Source organism: Hyperoodon ampullatus (assembly GCF_949752795.1).
Source record: "Hyperoodon ampullatus genome assembly, chromosome: 2".
NCBI lineage: Eukaryota > Metazoa > Chordata > Mammalia > Artiodactyla > Ziphiidae > Hyperoodon > Hyperoodon ampullatus.
The window spans coordinates 10398300-10413342 of NC_136915.1; the positions used below are offsets into that span (position 1 = coordinate 10398300).

Consider the following 15043-nt stretch of genomic DNA (forward strand, 5'->3'; position numbering starts at 1 on the left):
GGTAACAAGGAAGGAAAATGAGGAAGGGTTTCATTCCACGTCTGCCACCGCCTGGCTGTGAGCCAGTGGGTTCCCCAGGAGTGTCTGGCTGGGCGGTGGTGTCTGTCCCCCCGCAGGGAGGGAACCTGTTTGAGAGGCCTCTGCAAGTGAGCGGTTTCCAAACCTAAAGGACTGCAGGATCCTGGTGAGGCCCGAGCAGCCCAGGGTGGAATCAGGCGACCCGGGTCCAAGTCATTTAGCATCTACAGGCTGCCTCTGTCTCCCGCTCTGTAAAAAAAAAAAAGGGTGAACTGTCCCAGCCATGACCACCTGACCACCTGTTTGAGGTCAGCTGGGATTCAGGGTGAGGGCTTTGGGGATCTCGGGGCAGGGGTGGGGAGAAGGGGCAGGGGCAGCCTCTGTATCCACCCCCCTGCACCCTCGAGGACGAGGCCTCCAGGCCCACAGCCCACGGCGCCCCTGCCCTTTGGTCAGCCTTGTCACCCGCTGACTCACATCTGGTTCAGGCACATAGCAAGTGTGTCTTTCATGTAGCTGTGCCAGCCCTGCGTTTGGGATGCCCTGCCAGCCAGGCACGCCCAGGCCTCCCAGGATAGACTGGTCTAGACGCCTTGGGTAGCAAAGAGCCCCCTGAGCTCCCACAAGGCTTTCCACCAAGGCAGCCACCTCTTCTCGCTGGCATCCTTAGAGGGGCACCAGACATCAAGTTCTAGAAATCCTGTGATCAGGGCAGATGCCTCCTAGGGCTTCTGAGACTCTCAGTCCCAGCAGCTCCAAACCGTGCAAGGGTTTGTCCCTGGAGCTTAACGTCTTTGGCCTAAGGCAACTTTAAAAGATGGAGTGTTTGTAATAATTAAATCTTAGTGTCCTTATAGAATTTTGTCATTTAAAAGAGTTTCCCGTCTGGACTTCGTGCGAGATCCATCAGTCCCTTTCTGTCCCAAGTTGGAATCTGTTTTCTATGCATCCATCGGTCTTGTCACGCTTGTATTTGTTTCTGTTTTCTTTTGGGCTTCCCCCCTGTTCTTAGAAGTTTCCTTTTGAAGAAAGCAGACCGTTTCGGCTCAGTTGGAGGGAAAGAGAAGGGCCAGCATCTGGGCTAGAACCAAGTGGTTCCCAGGGAGAAGAGCAGTGAGAGTAAGAGACACAGCCAGGGGCGGAGCTGGGTCTGCCCGAGGGGGTCACCCCTCCCTCCAGCCAGGACTCCTCACCCCCAGTTTGTACCTCACAGGCTGTGACTTCTCCTGCAGGTGTGACGTCCTCCAGACGTGACCCACTGCACCAAGTGGAACGGGGAGGGTCTGTTGGGGACCCTGGTTTGAGTGGGGCCTTGGTGGTGAGAGTAACCTTCCGGGAAGCTGCTGCCTTGGATGATTTGGTCTTGGAGAGACACAGCCGGGCACAGTGGGGCTTGGGCTGCACTGGGAGCCCGGCTCCTGGTTTGCCACTTATTGTTCAGGGAACCTTCTCTGAGCACCTGCTGGTGCCAGGCCTGGTGGCAGGTGGGCAGGTGGGTGAGAAGTGAATAGAGTCACCCTGTGCTCTCCAGGGTCGAGTCCCCAGTGAGAGGCAGGCAGGTGGAGGCAGGGACAGCTGGAAGTGCCTTCACCTGGGCCATGCTGAGAAGGGCACCTGCCTCCCAGGGTTGCTTTTACCCAATTCCATGGGGGCCCCTCACTGCACTTCCTCTCCACCATCAGTGTCCCCCAGAAAGCAGTGCGACCAGGCATGTCCCCCCCCACTCCTTCCCAAGAACAACTTGCTGTGTGACCTTGAGCAGGTGACCACCTCGCTCTGGTTCGTTGTCCTCGTCTGAGAGTGAGGGGCTGCTTGCTCGGCCTCTGGGGTCCCCTGCCCCTCGCTTGTCCTGACAGGGCTGGAAGCAGCCCCGGCTGGGATCTCCCTGCTGGGAAACTTCCTTTGGCCAAGGTCATCGCGGGCCAGGCCAGCCTTCCTGTTGACCGGCTTGTGTCACGAGCTGTCACATGCTTGGTGTTTGGAGTTCAAGCCAAACAGGTTTGGGGGACTCATGAAGACCTAAGAACCTGGCGTAAAAGCCCCAGGAGGAAGGTATGTGATTGGTCTTTTGGATGCACGGAGGCCAACCAGGAGCCTCCCTCAGGGCTGATGAGAGGGAAGGAAACTCCCTGCGGAGCAGACTTCAGCTCTGGGGTCAGATCCCTGTGCATCCTGCCTTCCTTTCTTCCTTTCCCTCTTTCCTTTCTATTCACGCCTCTCTGTGACCTAAAAGGAGTTACTTCACCTCCCTGTGCAACTGTCCCCTCAGCCATAAGAGGGCACAATAAGCCATCTCACGTGGTTAAGCGAACATTAAATGGAAAAACCACCTAAGCTACCAGGGCCCGCGATGCCGACCCTTCATGCGTTAGCTGAGGGGCCACAGCGACTGCCCAGGCCAGTGATTTCGAACCTCTGCCCCTCCCTCAAGGATCACTTTCATTGCCCTCCCCTCAGCCCACACATTGCCAAGGCTTTCCCTATAAAACTTCACTAGGCACGGACGGGGTCCTGCCCCAGACTTCAGAACCAGGCCGCCACCTAGCACGCTGCCTGCACCTGACTCTGCTGCAGGTTTCTCCCAGCCCCACGCTTCCCCAATTTCAGTGCACAGGTGCCTCTCCAGGGATCTTGTTAAAATGCAGACTCTGACTCAGGAGGTCAGGTGGGGGCTGAGTAGCTGTATTGCTAACAAGCCCCCAGGGACTGCCGATGCTGGTCCGCGGACCACACTTTGAGAAGATGGATCCAGACCAGTGGCTCTCAAAGTTGGCTTTTAAAATTCCCAGTGCCTGGACTCCAGACCAGCTAAATCAGAACCTGTAGGGCTGAGGAGTGGAGCAGCCACAGGGATTGTTTTCATGTCTCGAGGCGATTCCAGTGAGCATTAGGGTTTGAGACCCCCTGCCAGGGCTCCTCTGAGCTGATGTGGTTCCACCCAGAACTGCTTCCTGGCTTCGTGGGTGGCTTGTGTGACTGTTCTGTGGGCACACGCTCACCCCACTAGGCTTTCTGGAATATTGAAAAGAGCTTTTTGATCCCCATCACTACAGGGACTGTGTCTGGGAGGGGGCCCAGGCTTTGGTGTCAGGTGGTCTTGGATTCAGATCTTGGCCGCATCCTGTTGGCCGATAGAGTGTGGACATGGGCCTCCTCGCCTCTCTGGGCCTCCATCTCCTCCTCTGTGAGATGCAGGTCATCACTGTCCCGCTTCCGGGAGTGAAGCCCCTGCAGTAACTCCTGGTGTATAGCAGGCACGTATGTAAATGATGCTATTACCTTTTTTCCCTTGTTTGACATCCTCATTTTGCAAGCAAGACTACCCTGGCTCAGAGAGGTGGTGGCATTTTCCAGAGGCCACACAGCACGTTATCGGTGATTCAAGGGCTGAAGTTCGGGCTCCTGCATCCCAGGGCTGTGTCACTACTCCCACCCCCGACTCCCAGCCTGGGAGTCCCATTTGAGTGCAAGGGGCCTCCCGGAGCAGAAGGTGGAGACTGCTTGGATGCGGAGCGTTCCTGGCAGTGGCAGGTGCCAGGAAGCAGGAGGTGGCTCCCGCGAGCTCCCACCTGGGGCTTCACCCACCTCCAGGGAGCATCAGGACCATCTCAGCTTGTTAAATGAAACTGACGTCGGCTCGCACACCCTTTGCCTCTCTCTTGCCTCCTGCAAAAGTGCTGACCATCAGGCACCAACTTCAAACGATTTGCTCTCAGAATTTGTGGAGAGTTATGTAAGACGCCACGGCGGCCGTGTGGCCTAACCAGCTCTGGGGGTTGCATCCCCCGAGGCCCCTCCTGACTCATGCAGGGGAAGAGGTGGAAAGCGGGGAGGCAGGCAGGGTCTCGGCTCAGAACGCCCAGGCAGCCTGGCAGGGAGCACGGTGGGGAGGCACCCTGGAGCCCTGGAGTGCACGCCCTGGAGAGTGTATCCCGGAGCTGGCAGCCCCTCCCCTTGACCTAAAAACTCCTCGGTGGGGTTCTCTGAGCCCCTGCTGCAGTTCCTCTCCTCCCCATCTCTCTTGAACTCACTTCTCTCAGGCATTTGTCTCCACCATGTCCTGGAAGCTGCTGTTACTAAGGTTACCAGCAGCCTCTAGGCAGCTAAATACCATGGCTGGTTCTCTCTGTCTTCCTGAACGCGTCGGCAGCGTCAGACACTGTCAGTTCTCCGTCTTCCTTGAAATATGTGTCACCGTGGACACCACTCTCACGTCACCCCCTGCCCCTCTGCATCCCATCCTCAGTCCCTGGACCTGCCCCTGTCTCCCCTCCCTTGGGTGAGCCTGTCCAGCCTCCCTAAATGCTGACCCGTCCCAAATTCATCAGTTTCATTTAACCCGCCCTCTTGATTTCTCCCTTGGGTGTGTAATGAACATTTCAAATGTACTCTTTTCAAAACAGTTCTCCCCACGACGTCTTCTCCTGCCATCTTCCCCTCCTTGGTCAAACAAACTATCCCACCCTGGACTCCATCTAGACTGCTTAGCTTTGCCCCAACCCTGACCCCCAGTTCCAAAACGTGTCCTGATTCCACTTCTCACTTCTCTACATCCTCCGCCTCCATCACCTCTTGCTTGACGAACTGGTCTCCCCATTTCCGTTCTTTGCTATCCTGCAATCTGTGCCCAACGCAGCGGCCGCATCGGGTCATGTCACCTTGCTGCCCAGGAGGATGAGACCCTCCCCTCTGCCCTCTCTTACGTCCCTGACATTCCAGGCAAGTGAGAAGATGCTCTCAGGAGGTGGGGGCAGGTGGGCGCGGCCTGCCCAAGTGTCAGGGAACCGGGGGTGTCTTCATCCCGCTCACGTTCCCTCACCTGCGGGTAACACCCACACGGCACCTGTCCCCCGTCTGCCCTGTGAAAGCGGCCTCTTGTGTTAACTGCTCTTCTTGGACAGTCGTAGGGCGGCCAGGCATCTTTGCATATTCCTCAGCTTTGGATTTCTCTGTGAATTGCCTTTTCGTGGCATTAAATGATCTATTCAGTGATCGGCAGCCTTTGCTCATTTTTATTAGGCACTCCTTAGTTTTTGTTGTCACTACTTCATCTCCCTGGCCCCAGCATCCCCTGCCCCCGGGACGACCCCGAGATGAGAGGCCACGTGTGGGCCCTGATCCGTGACACCACCTTGTCCCCAGCTCCCCAGAGCCCAGTGAGGGCGAGCTCCAGTTGAGGTGCTGACCTCCTTCCCCTGTGACTCATTAGCTCATGCAGACACCCCTCGCAGACAAACCAACCCCGTTAGATCCTCGCCAGGTCCTTGCATCACTCTCTCTGCTCGGGCCCCACGCTGGGACCCTCCCCACATCACCTTTCCCCATCTTCTCCCCGACCCTGGCCTTCCCTCCTGCTTCTTCAGTTTTGTTTGTTGTGTGTAGTTCAGTGTATCAGATGCCTCCTTTACCAGAAACCATTGGGGGCTGAGCGAGAATGTGGCTGGCCTGGGAGCCCAGAGGCCCCAGTCTCAGCCTCGCACTGGCATCTGAAAATGAGAGTTTTTCCCTCTAGGCATCACTGAGTCACACGCAGACTGTGAAAGGTAACGACCTCTGTGAGTGTCATTCACCAAAGCTTCCTTGGCAAAGCACCTGGCAGGTAGTGGACACACCATCCATCCAGCAAATAATGAAAGGCTCCCTACTGTGTGCCAGCCACGGGTCTAGGTGCGGGGGACGTCAGGGGCAAAACACCTCCAGTGGAGCCAGAAAACAAACAGCCAGGTAGACACGGAGTGTGTTGATGCAGTAAATACAAGAAAGACAGAAAAATGGACTAGAGGCTGGAGTTTCAGGGCAGGGTGTTTGCAGTTTCAAATAGGGCAGCTGGGAGGGAGGCTTGCTGAGAAGGAGGCCCTTGAGCAAGAACTTGGAGGAGGGGATGGTGTGACTATGGTGGGGAGGCTTCAGGGCAGGGTCTGCAGGAATGGACCGGAGGAAACATAAATGACACCCTCAAGGGTCAGGAATGGAACAACCCTGCCTTTCAGTGCCTTCAGACTATGGAGGGTTTCTGACAGTGAAGAAGTGACTGTGCAGCCCTTTCTCAGTGCCTTGGATTCAGGATCATGAGTGTTATCCATTTTACCGGGCTGTGAGGAAGGCTGCTCGAGGGGCCCCACTCAGCCCGTGTTCTGGCCCCTGCCCTGAATGGGCGCAGATTTCCGTGACTGAGAAGCCTGTGCAGCGGGGATGTCTGGAATCTAGGGTCACTCACCTCTTCATTCATTACATTTTGGGGGTTTGCTGTCCACGCCTTCAAAATTAGGTGTTCAGGCTGCTGTGACGGGCAGACCCAGCTCGGTTCCTTGGCCTTACATGCACCGTGCAATCACATAGATGACGTGGAACTGCCCATGGAGGGGGCGGGTGTATGTGCTGAGGTCAGTGGGGCGGGGCCCGGGAGCATCTGCAGAGCCCTGGTCCCCAGCCCTGGTCCCACGTTGGAACCGCTGTGGAGCTTAAAGATGCTGATGCCCGACGCCACCCCAGAGGTTCTGACGTCACAGGTCTGGCAGCAGCCCGGGCCTCCCCAGCGGACCCTAGTGAGTAGCTGTGGCCACTAGTGAGGCCACGGAGAGGAGGGCTCCACATGCATGTGCCGAAGGAAGCCCTGCGGAGCTGGGGAGACAGGAGCTGAAAGAGCGAGAGGGCTGGGAGGTCGGCGGGGCCGGGCTGTGTGTGGAAGAGCTCGGTCCCCACCAGGAGCCTGGGGTTGAGTTTCAGCAAGGACATGTCACATCCCGCTGTACCTTAGGGAAGGGGAACAGATGGGAGGGGAGCCAGCGGGGGTGGGGTGGGGAGGGGGCTTTGCAGGAGACCAGACCGGGCGGCAGAAGAGAGGGAGGAAGGCGGACGGAGCCGGCAGGACCCCAGTGGGTCCCCTGCGCTGGTGGCCCCCGCCCTCACACCTCCAGAAATATGCCCCTTGTGCTGAACTCTTCTCAGAAGGCCAAGGGCCCTTGTATCCTGGTCCCCCGGGGCTCTTCCTAGCCCCACTCTGCATCAGCAGGCTGCAGGGATTGTCTCCATTTTACAGATGAGGAGGCTGGGGTTTGGAGGCCAGGGGACAGGAAGGACCTTCCCGGGGTCACACAGCCAGTGAGTATGAGGATGGGAACTCCTGCTCAGGTCTCCGACGGCTGTGCTGCCTCCTCGGGGGTTATGACTACTGCCCGTCCCCACAGCAGCCACAATCAAAACACCATGCGAGCTGATGTTGGCCTTGCTCGTCATAATAACCCTATGAAATAAAATTGCTCTCCCCGTTTTGTGGGTGGTGAAACTGTAGCTCAGAGAGGGTCCATGGCTTGCCAAGGTCACACAGCCAGTGAGTGGGAACAAAGAATCACAAGGTGCTCGTGGGTTAAGCGTAACTGTGCTGAGGATCGGAATATCTGGTTGCTTAGCACCTCACCTCTCAGCCTCAGACAGCTGCTGGGCTCTCAAAGTCCTCCGACCAGAGAAAGGCTTTCACAATCAGGAAGGAGACTGTCCTGCTGGGCATCACCACCCCAGTCCCTAAAGGAAACACCCAGGTGGTGACTTGGGGTCTCCTCCAAAACTGTGGCCCGTAGAGCTGAAAGACCTGGGCTCTGCTCGCCCAGGAGAGTCTCCATCTGTCCGAGCCCCAGTTTCCTCATCTGTGAAATGGGTATAAAAGCACTTGTTCCTCCTACCGAGCCCCAGTTTCCTCATCTGTGAAATGGGTATAAAAGCACTTGTTCCTCCTACCTCCTGGACTGCTGGTAGACGCCGGAGATAACAGCAGACAGAGCACTTGGGAATCACAGCGGCTGTTGTGTTGTCCCCCATGGGGCCTGGCAGTGTGTGAGGGGTGGCGAGAGGCACCTGTCTTCGGGGGCCTTGCCCCTGACCATTAGCGCTCTACCCAGGTGGACGACGAAGACTGGGGAGAAAGCCTGCTCCCGAGTAGAGATGGCTGTGCGGCCACAGGAGCCGGAGGGTGGAGCGGAGCAGACGGGAGCAGAGATGCCTGGCAGCTGGAGAGGACTGGGAGGTCCACGGTGTTGTCTTTGTTTGATTGATTAGGTTTTTGAATGTTTAATAGATGTGTGATGATGGTGAGAGGAATGAAATAGAAATTGAGGATGCCAGCCCGTTCGTCCCCAAAGCTGCTACATCCTGCTGGAGATGTTGCCCCAGAGAGGGGACAGTGTAGGGGGACCTGCCACGTGCCAGGACTGTCCCTTATGCCTCAGCCGGACAAGGTGTGCAGGTCGTCCGTGTTTCCAGGCAGCCTGGCAGCTGACTGTCCCCTCCCAGCATTGGCTGGGCTGGCCGAGGGGTCGTCGTCGTGCTCACCCTGAGGTGCCCCCCCGCAGGCCACCTCATGGGTCTTCTGGTCCCTCCGGGGCACAAGCTTGCCGCCGAGCCTTGGGTCTCAGTTTTCTGCCTTGAATCTCTCTCAGGACTGATCGCAGAGTTGGGGAGGAATTCAAGCAGGGGCAGTCCTGAGCCATGGCTGAGAGCCAGGACCTCAGAGGGGATCTCATCTGTGGAGAGAACAGAAATCTTCCCTCTGGCACCTTCTTTGTTTTTCTGTGTATACATTCGTCTGTTCTTGTAGGTATGTGTGAGAGCTACCTTGTCAGCTGTGGCACTGTTCACATCTGAGTGGATCAATCGTCATGGGGGCATCCTGTGCATTTTAAGATGTTTAGTAGCATCCCTGGCCCTGTCCACCAGATGCCGGGTAGCAGCATCCCTCCCCTCCGATGTGACGACCCCACATGTCTCCAGATATTGCCAAATCCATGCCCTGGTTGAGAACCACTAATTGAAACCCTGATGTTTCAGCTTTGAGACGGACCCCGTTCCCAGCTCTTTCTCCCTCCCTGGAGCAGGCGAGGTTCCCAGAGGGGTCGCCCTTCCTGCTTTCCCGCCCACTCACTTCCATTCTTCTGCCTGGAGAGGCAGACTTGGGACCCGGGACAAGTTACTTGACCACTCTGTGCCTCTGTTTCCCCATCTGTAAATTAGGGCTAGCAGAGAACCCATCTTGTAGGAAGAGGAAGATAGTTGATATACGTAAAATATTTAGCACAGTTCTGGACACCCCATGTGTTGTTCTTATTCAACAAATATTTATGTTTGTGATGCTAAGCCGAGGATGCAGCAGCGAACAAGACAAGGGCCCTGACCTTGAGATCTCACAGCTCCTGAGGGAGGCAGATGCACGATTCTGTGATTGTGATTCAATATAACAAGGGCTGTGATGGGCAAGCGTGGGGGGCCGTGGGAGCCCACAGGAGGGTCACCTCATCCAGGAGTTAGAGAAGGAAGTCTTCCTGGAGGAGGTGATATTCCAGCTAGGATCTGGAAGGTGAGTACGCCTTAGCTGGATGCAGGAAGAGGAGGAATAATGGTCTGGGTTGTCTATCTTTAAAAAAAATTTAATGCTTTCCTGAAAAAGAAATCCAGTTTAATGGGCTGTAGTAGCACATAGGACCATACCAGGTCAAGGGATCCAGGTTTATACCCGCTCTGAGATCCCTGACACAAAAGTTCTCCACACAGTGAGGCCGGAACAGGCACCAGGTGCAGAGTTCCAGCCTGGAGGGGACCCAGACCTACTTCCTCTTCCTTCTGTAGGCGATGGTGGTAACTTGATACCAGAACCTCCCCAGATGCTTTTGCGGGGAGCATAGTGCCCGAGGAGGCAGGCGGGGAAATGGTGAAGCTGCCCTCTGCACAGCAGTGTCCATTCCTGGCTCGCCTGCCCATCCAGTGGGGGTCCTGAGGGCAGGCCTGCCTGGTGCCGTGTCTCAGAACCCCGCTTGTGGACGCTTCTGCCAGCCTGTCGCCTCCGAGTGGAGGGACGGGGGTGGGCGGAGCATGGTGGCGCTCACTCACGTTGTTAAAGCTGTTAAAGCTCGAGTCCCATTGTCTTCAAGGTGCCTGGAGAGGCGGTGCCAGCACGAGACCTCCCAGGTGCTGTCTGGGCACCCACCGGGCTGGGCTCCTGGTGATGCTGTGTGTTATTCCTCTCCCTGCACAGCTACAGTCTCCGCCTGGCATCTCGATGTCCTCCGCCAGCTGCCCCGTACATCACCAGGCAGTGTAGGAATGTCAAGGCCACAGCTGCAGCCCAGTTCCAGGGATCCCTCTTCAAAGAGTAGATGCTTCGCCTGCTCCTTGACAGGTACGCGGAGGGTGGAGCAGCCTGTGGTGGCTCTGGGGGCCGAGGGGCAGGGCTTGGATTTGGGGGGGGGCTGGGCAGGAGAGAAGGGGGTATGCTAGGTGGGGCGGGGGGCCTTCCTGCAGGGAGGGTATATAGTGGCTGAGAGTGTAGACCCTGGACCATCTGGTTCAAATCCCACCTCTGCCTCTTACGGGCTGGGGGACCTCAGCAAGTTACTCTGTCTCTGTGAGTCTCAGTTTTCCCATCAATAAAATGGAGATGACAGTAATATCTACTTCATAGGACTGTGAGAATTACAAGGGTCAAATGTATGAAAGCACTTAGAACAGTGCTTGGCACAGATAAGCACCAGGTAAGTCTAAGTATTAGCGATCGTTATTGTAATAATAGTAATGATAATAATACTCAGCACTTAATTGAGACCTTCAGCAGCTCCAAGACCAGAAAAGGTTATGGAGTCCCTGTTCCCACAGTGTATTTGAAAGTGGAAGTAATACTAATTCCTAAAGTATAAAAACTTAGATTTATGTTGAACTAGAAGTCTCCTTCCAGATTTTCTGATGGTGAAACCTGAATTCATTCATGGATGCTAGACTTTTCCTCTTGGGGGGCCGGGCTTTGCCAGTGACCTTGAGCAGGCTTGGGTTTCCCTGCTGGTTACATGGCATGTCTTTTTTCATTGTGTCCCCGAGACCAGCATCTCAAGCATGATTGGGGCACCGGTTAAAAATACAGACCCCAGGATCCCACTCCAATTCACTAAACGAGCATGCTGGTGAGCAGGGCCTGAGAATCTGCATTAGCAGGTGGCCCCGTGGCTCTGGAACACACTCAAATTCGGGGATGGATGCCCGCTTAACACGGCCAAGGTCACTTGGAATGAGAACGCAGCTGTTTAAGGCAAGATGGGCTGAATTCCGAAGCTCTGGGGTCTTTTGTGCTGTGCCTTCCTCCCTCCCGCCTCTCCTCTCCTTGATGGCTCGTTCACTCCTCTCTTCCACAGCAGGTGGAGTTTCTGGGATTGGCCTTATTTCTCTGGGGGTTCGTTCAGGAGGGAAGTTGGAAATAAAACCCACTTTCCCTAGAGAGTTTGTGCTGTGCAGCTGGCACTGAGCCCACCTCCTGGGCACCAGCTCCTGAGAGGGGAGGTAAGCCCAAGTCCGGAGTGCAGTGGAGCAATGTTGCCATGGATGCTGCAGTGCTCAGGACTGGATGGCTCAGGAGACCATCCCCCCTCCCACTTTACAGCTGGAAGAATTGGGCCCCGGAGAGGAGGCTTGGCTAGAGTCTTCTGGAGAGTGGCAGGCAGAACCAGGATGTGCAGTTCCCCACTCTGGGTCCCGTGTGTGTCCTGGGATCATCCTTTTGGCAGCTGCGTGGACTTTCATGCTGATGGGCTGGCAGGGTGTGGCTTCCAACTCAGAGCAGGTGTTCTTTGCAGCCTGAGGGAGAGGCGGGTGCAGCTGGACTGATTCCTGCCCAGACCGGGGTGTTTCTGTCGGCCACTACAGTCTTAGCCGTAAGCATGCCTTGCAGATTCAGGCCCTCCCCTGGGGCCCACGCTCAACCCTAAATGAATTCTTTTCCCTTAGTTTTCAAATGTGTGCAGCTTCCCAAGCTGGGTGCTCAGATGAATAGAGGCCCAATTTCATTTGTATCTGCAGCTCACAGTTTCTGTTCACTCACCAACAGTGAATGTTCAGAACTCAACAGTTTACTTTCAAAGTGACTGAAAATTGCTCCTTAAAAATCTTATTTAACTTTTTCCCTAATTTTTAAATTTGTATGTATAATAAGTATGTGCTACTTATTATTTCAAAAAATGACTTTTTTCTTTTTTTTTTTAAACACCTTATACTATTTGTCTTAGTCTGCTTGGGCTGTCATAGTAAAATACCACAGAGTGGGGGGTTTAAGCAACAGACATTTACTTCTTATGGTTCTGGAGGCTGGAAGGCCAAGATCGGGGTGCCAGCATTGTGGGGTTCTGGTGAGAGCTCTCTTTCTGGCTTGCAGATGCTGCCTTCTAGCTGTGTCCTCACATGGCAAAGGGAGGAGGCTCTGGTGTCTTTTCTATAAGGGCACTAATCCCATCATGAGGGCCCCACCTGCATGACCTCATTTAAGCCCAATGAGTTCCCAAAGGCCCCATCTCCAAACACTATCATTTTGGGGGTTAGAGTACAATTGTGGTGGGGAACACAATTCAGTCCACAGCACTGTTTAACACAGTTCCAAAATGATGTTTTGAGATGCCACGGCAAAGGATTTTAGCACCGGAAGGGATGTGTAGGCGGATACCCTCACTTTACAGAGAAGGAAACTGAGACACAGAGGGGCAAGTGACAGCCCTGGGGTCAGCTTTTTGACGCCCAGATGGATGATAGATTTTAAGTGGTCTGTGCCCACTGTACATGCTCTGGGGTTTGTTCTGAGGAAAGGATGACATCCTCAAAGCACCCAGGACTGCCGTTCATCCTGCTGCCCTTGCCGGGGTAGAGGCTTTGTGGCCAGCTTACTGGACAGTCTGACCCAAGGGAGGGACCAACACAGAGGAGCTTGGCTTTTCTCCAGCACCTGCCTTCCACTGCCTCCTTTTTCTGTGCTCTCATGACGTCTCAGGCAAAGCCCAGAGCTCTCTGTTCACTTTTAGGTATAACAAAGTGCCACGTTGCCTAGTCCAGCCTGAAACTCCCATCGCACATCCCATTTTGCCTCTGTCTCTTTCCCATCCTAAGGGGCCAGCTGGACTTCTGCCCTAGGGTCTAGGAGGGGAGGTCCAGGGCAGGGACTGACACCTCTCACTTGTCTGGCCGCTGCCATGATCCTCCTCTTGGCTGTCACTGCTCCTTTGGCTAAGACTGGCCGGCCTTGGGGCAGACTTCCCGGTGCTGGCCCTCCCACAGGGTCCCAGGAGTGGGGTGTGTGGAGGGTCTCTGAGATAGGAGAGCGCCCCTCTGGCTCAGCCTCTGCCAACCTCCCCTCAGCTCCAGTCCCAGTGGTCCAGCCACAGTGCCTGCTGCTGGGGTCTCCTTCCTGGAGGGCTGCCTCTCGGGTGGGGGGCTGGCAAGATGGCTTCTTTTTTGGATCTCACCCCATGACCCACAGGGGACTCACATATACTAGCCACACCAAACCAGGGGAATGCAGAGCGCTCCACACTGGCCCCTGTCTCTATGTTCTTCTCCTGCTGCTGTTCCTGCTCAGATGGGCGGGGCACATGCAGGCCTCCACTGGGCACGAGGCTCCCTCTCTCAAAGGCACCCTGCTCCGCTGCAAGCAGCTCTTTCCAGCCCCATCAAGAGGTCTTGGGGGGGCTTCCCTGGTGGTGCAGTGGTTGAGAGTCCGCCTGCCGATGCAGAGGACATGGGTTCGTGCCCCGGTCTGGGAAGATCCCACATGCCGCAGAGCGGCTGGGCCCGTGAGCCATGGCCGCTGAGCCTGCGCGTCCGGAGCCTGTGCTCCGCAATGGGAGATGCCACAACAGTGAGAGGCCCACGTACTGCAAAAAAAAAAAAAAAGAAAAGAAAAAAGAAAAAGAGGTCTTGAGGGTTGGAACTGACATAGTGTAGTGGTTAAGAGCACACTTTCTAGAGTTGAATCCCGGCTCCAGTAATCCTGGCAGGTACTTCACTTCTCTGTGTTTCAATTCGTCCGTCTATAAAGTGGGTTAATAATAATGCCATACTATACCACATTATATAAAGGACTTGAGCATCTGCGGATTTTGGTATCCATGGGGGTCCTGAAACCAATCCCCCTGTGGATAGTGAGGGGTGACTGTACCTCTCTCACGGGAATAATGTCAAGATTGCGTAGGTCAGTACAGTAAGTCCCCTACATGTGAACCTTCAGATTTCGAACTTTTAAAGATGGGAACGTGCGTTCGCATGTCCAATCACGTAAGTTAGTTCACGTGTCTGGCGTACGTTGTCACGTGCGTGCATCCTCTACAAGTGGCTGTGCTTTTGTGAACTTGACTGTGCAGACTGTATAGAGTGCAGTAGTTCCCCTGTTGCTGATGATCCTTCAGCTCTACCATCTCCCACCTCCTCTCCCTCCTCCAGTCAGTAACTCTTGCCTGTTCACTCGATGCCAGCCCCTGTAATGCCAGCTGTTGTACTGTACTACTGTGCTTTTCAAGGTACTGTACTGTGAGATTAAAAATGTTTTATTTTTTGTGTGTGTTTGTTTTTTATGTATTATTTGTGTGAAAAGTATTATCAACCCATTACAGTCCAGTACTATATAGCCGATTGTGTTAATTGGGTACCTAGGCTAACTTTGTCGGATTAGGAACAAATTGGACTTATGAACTCACTCTTGGAACAGAACTCGTTTGTATGTAGGGGACTTACCGTACATGAGAAGCACTTAGGAAAGTACCTGGTATGTAGTATTGAATAACTCTTCCATAGATCAGCTCTGCTATTCTTCTTCTTCTCACTGAATTATTCTATTAGTAGTAGTTGTAGTAATAATAATAGTAGATAGTAGTAGTAATAGGAATAGTCATAGCAGATGTTAGTGGTAGTAGTAATAGTAATGAAGACCAGGTCCACTGGGTGAGAGAACTGAGCCCCTGAACTTGGCCCAGCGCAATTCCAAGCTCATATTCAACCCAGGGCAGCAAATGTCATTAAACAGTCACTCATGTGCCTGGCTGTGTGCCAGCTACTGTGACTAGGGTTTCCTTGGAGGAAGCATGTGAGCTAAGCCGCTCCCTCATAACAGAGAGCACACAAGGCTCTGGAGGGGGCTTGACCTGGGTTCAAGTCCCACTTCTACTGCTGGTCATCAGCCTGACCTTGTACAAGTTCCTTCTCCTCTCTGGGTCTCTGTCTCTTCCATTTGAAATGG

The 15043-nt window shown here is 54.7% G+C and overlaps 1 protein-coding gene across 1 annotated transcript in view; it reads left to right on the plus strand.

The window, feature by feature from the left end:
• Positions 1-10160, plus strand: part of PRDM2 (PR/SET domain 2) — a gene marked incomplete at its 3' end in the record, with an annotated part of 80494 nt that extends 70334 nt beyond the window's left edge. The window contains exon 6 of the mRNA XM_079697945.1: positions 10040-10160. Within this exon, the coding sequence (XP_079554071.1) occupies positions 10040-10160 (121 nt within the window). The remainder of the gene's footprint in view (positions 1-10039) is intronic.
• Positions 10161-15043: the final 4883 nt, after the last annotated feature.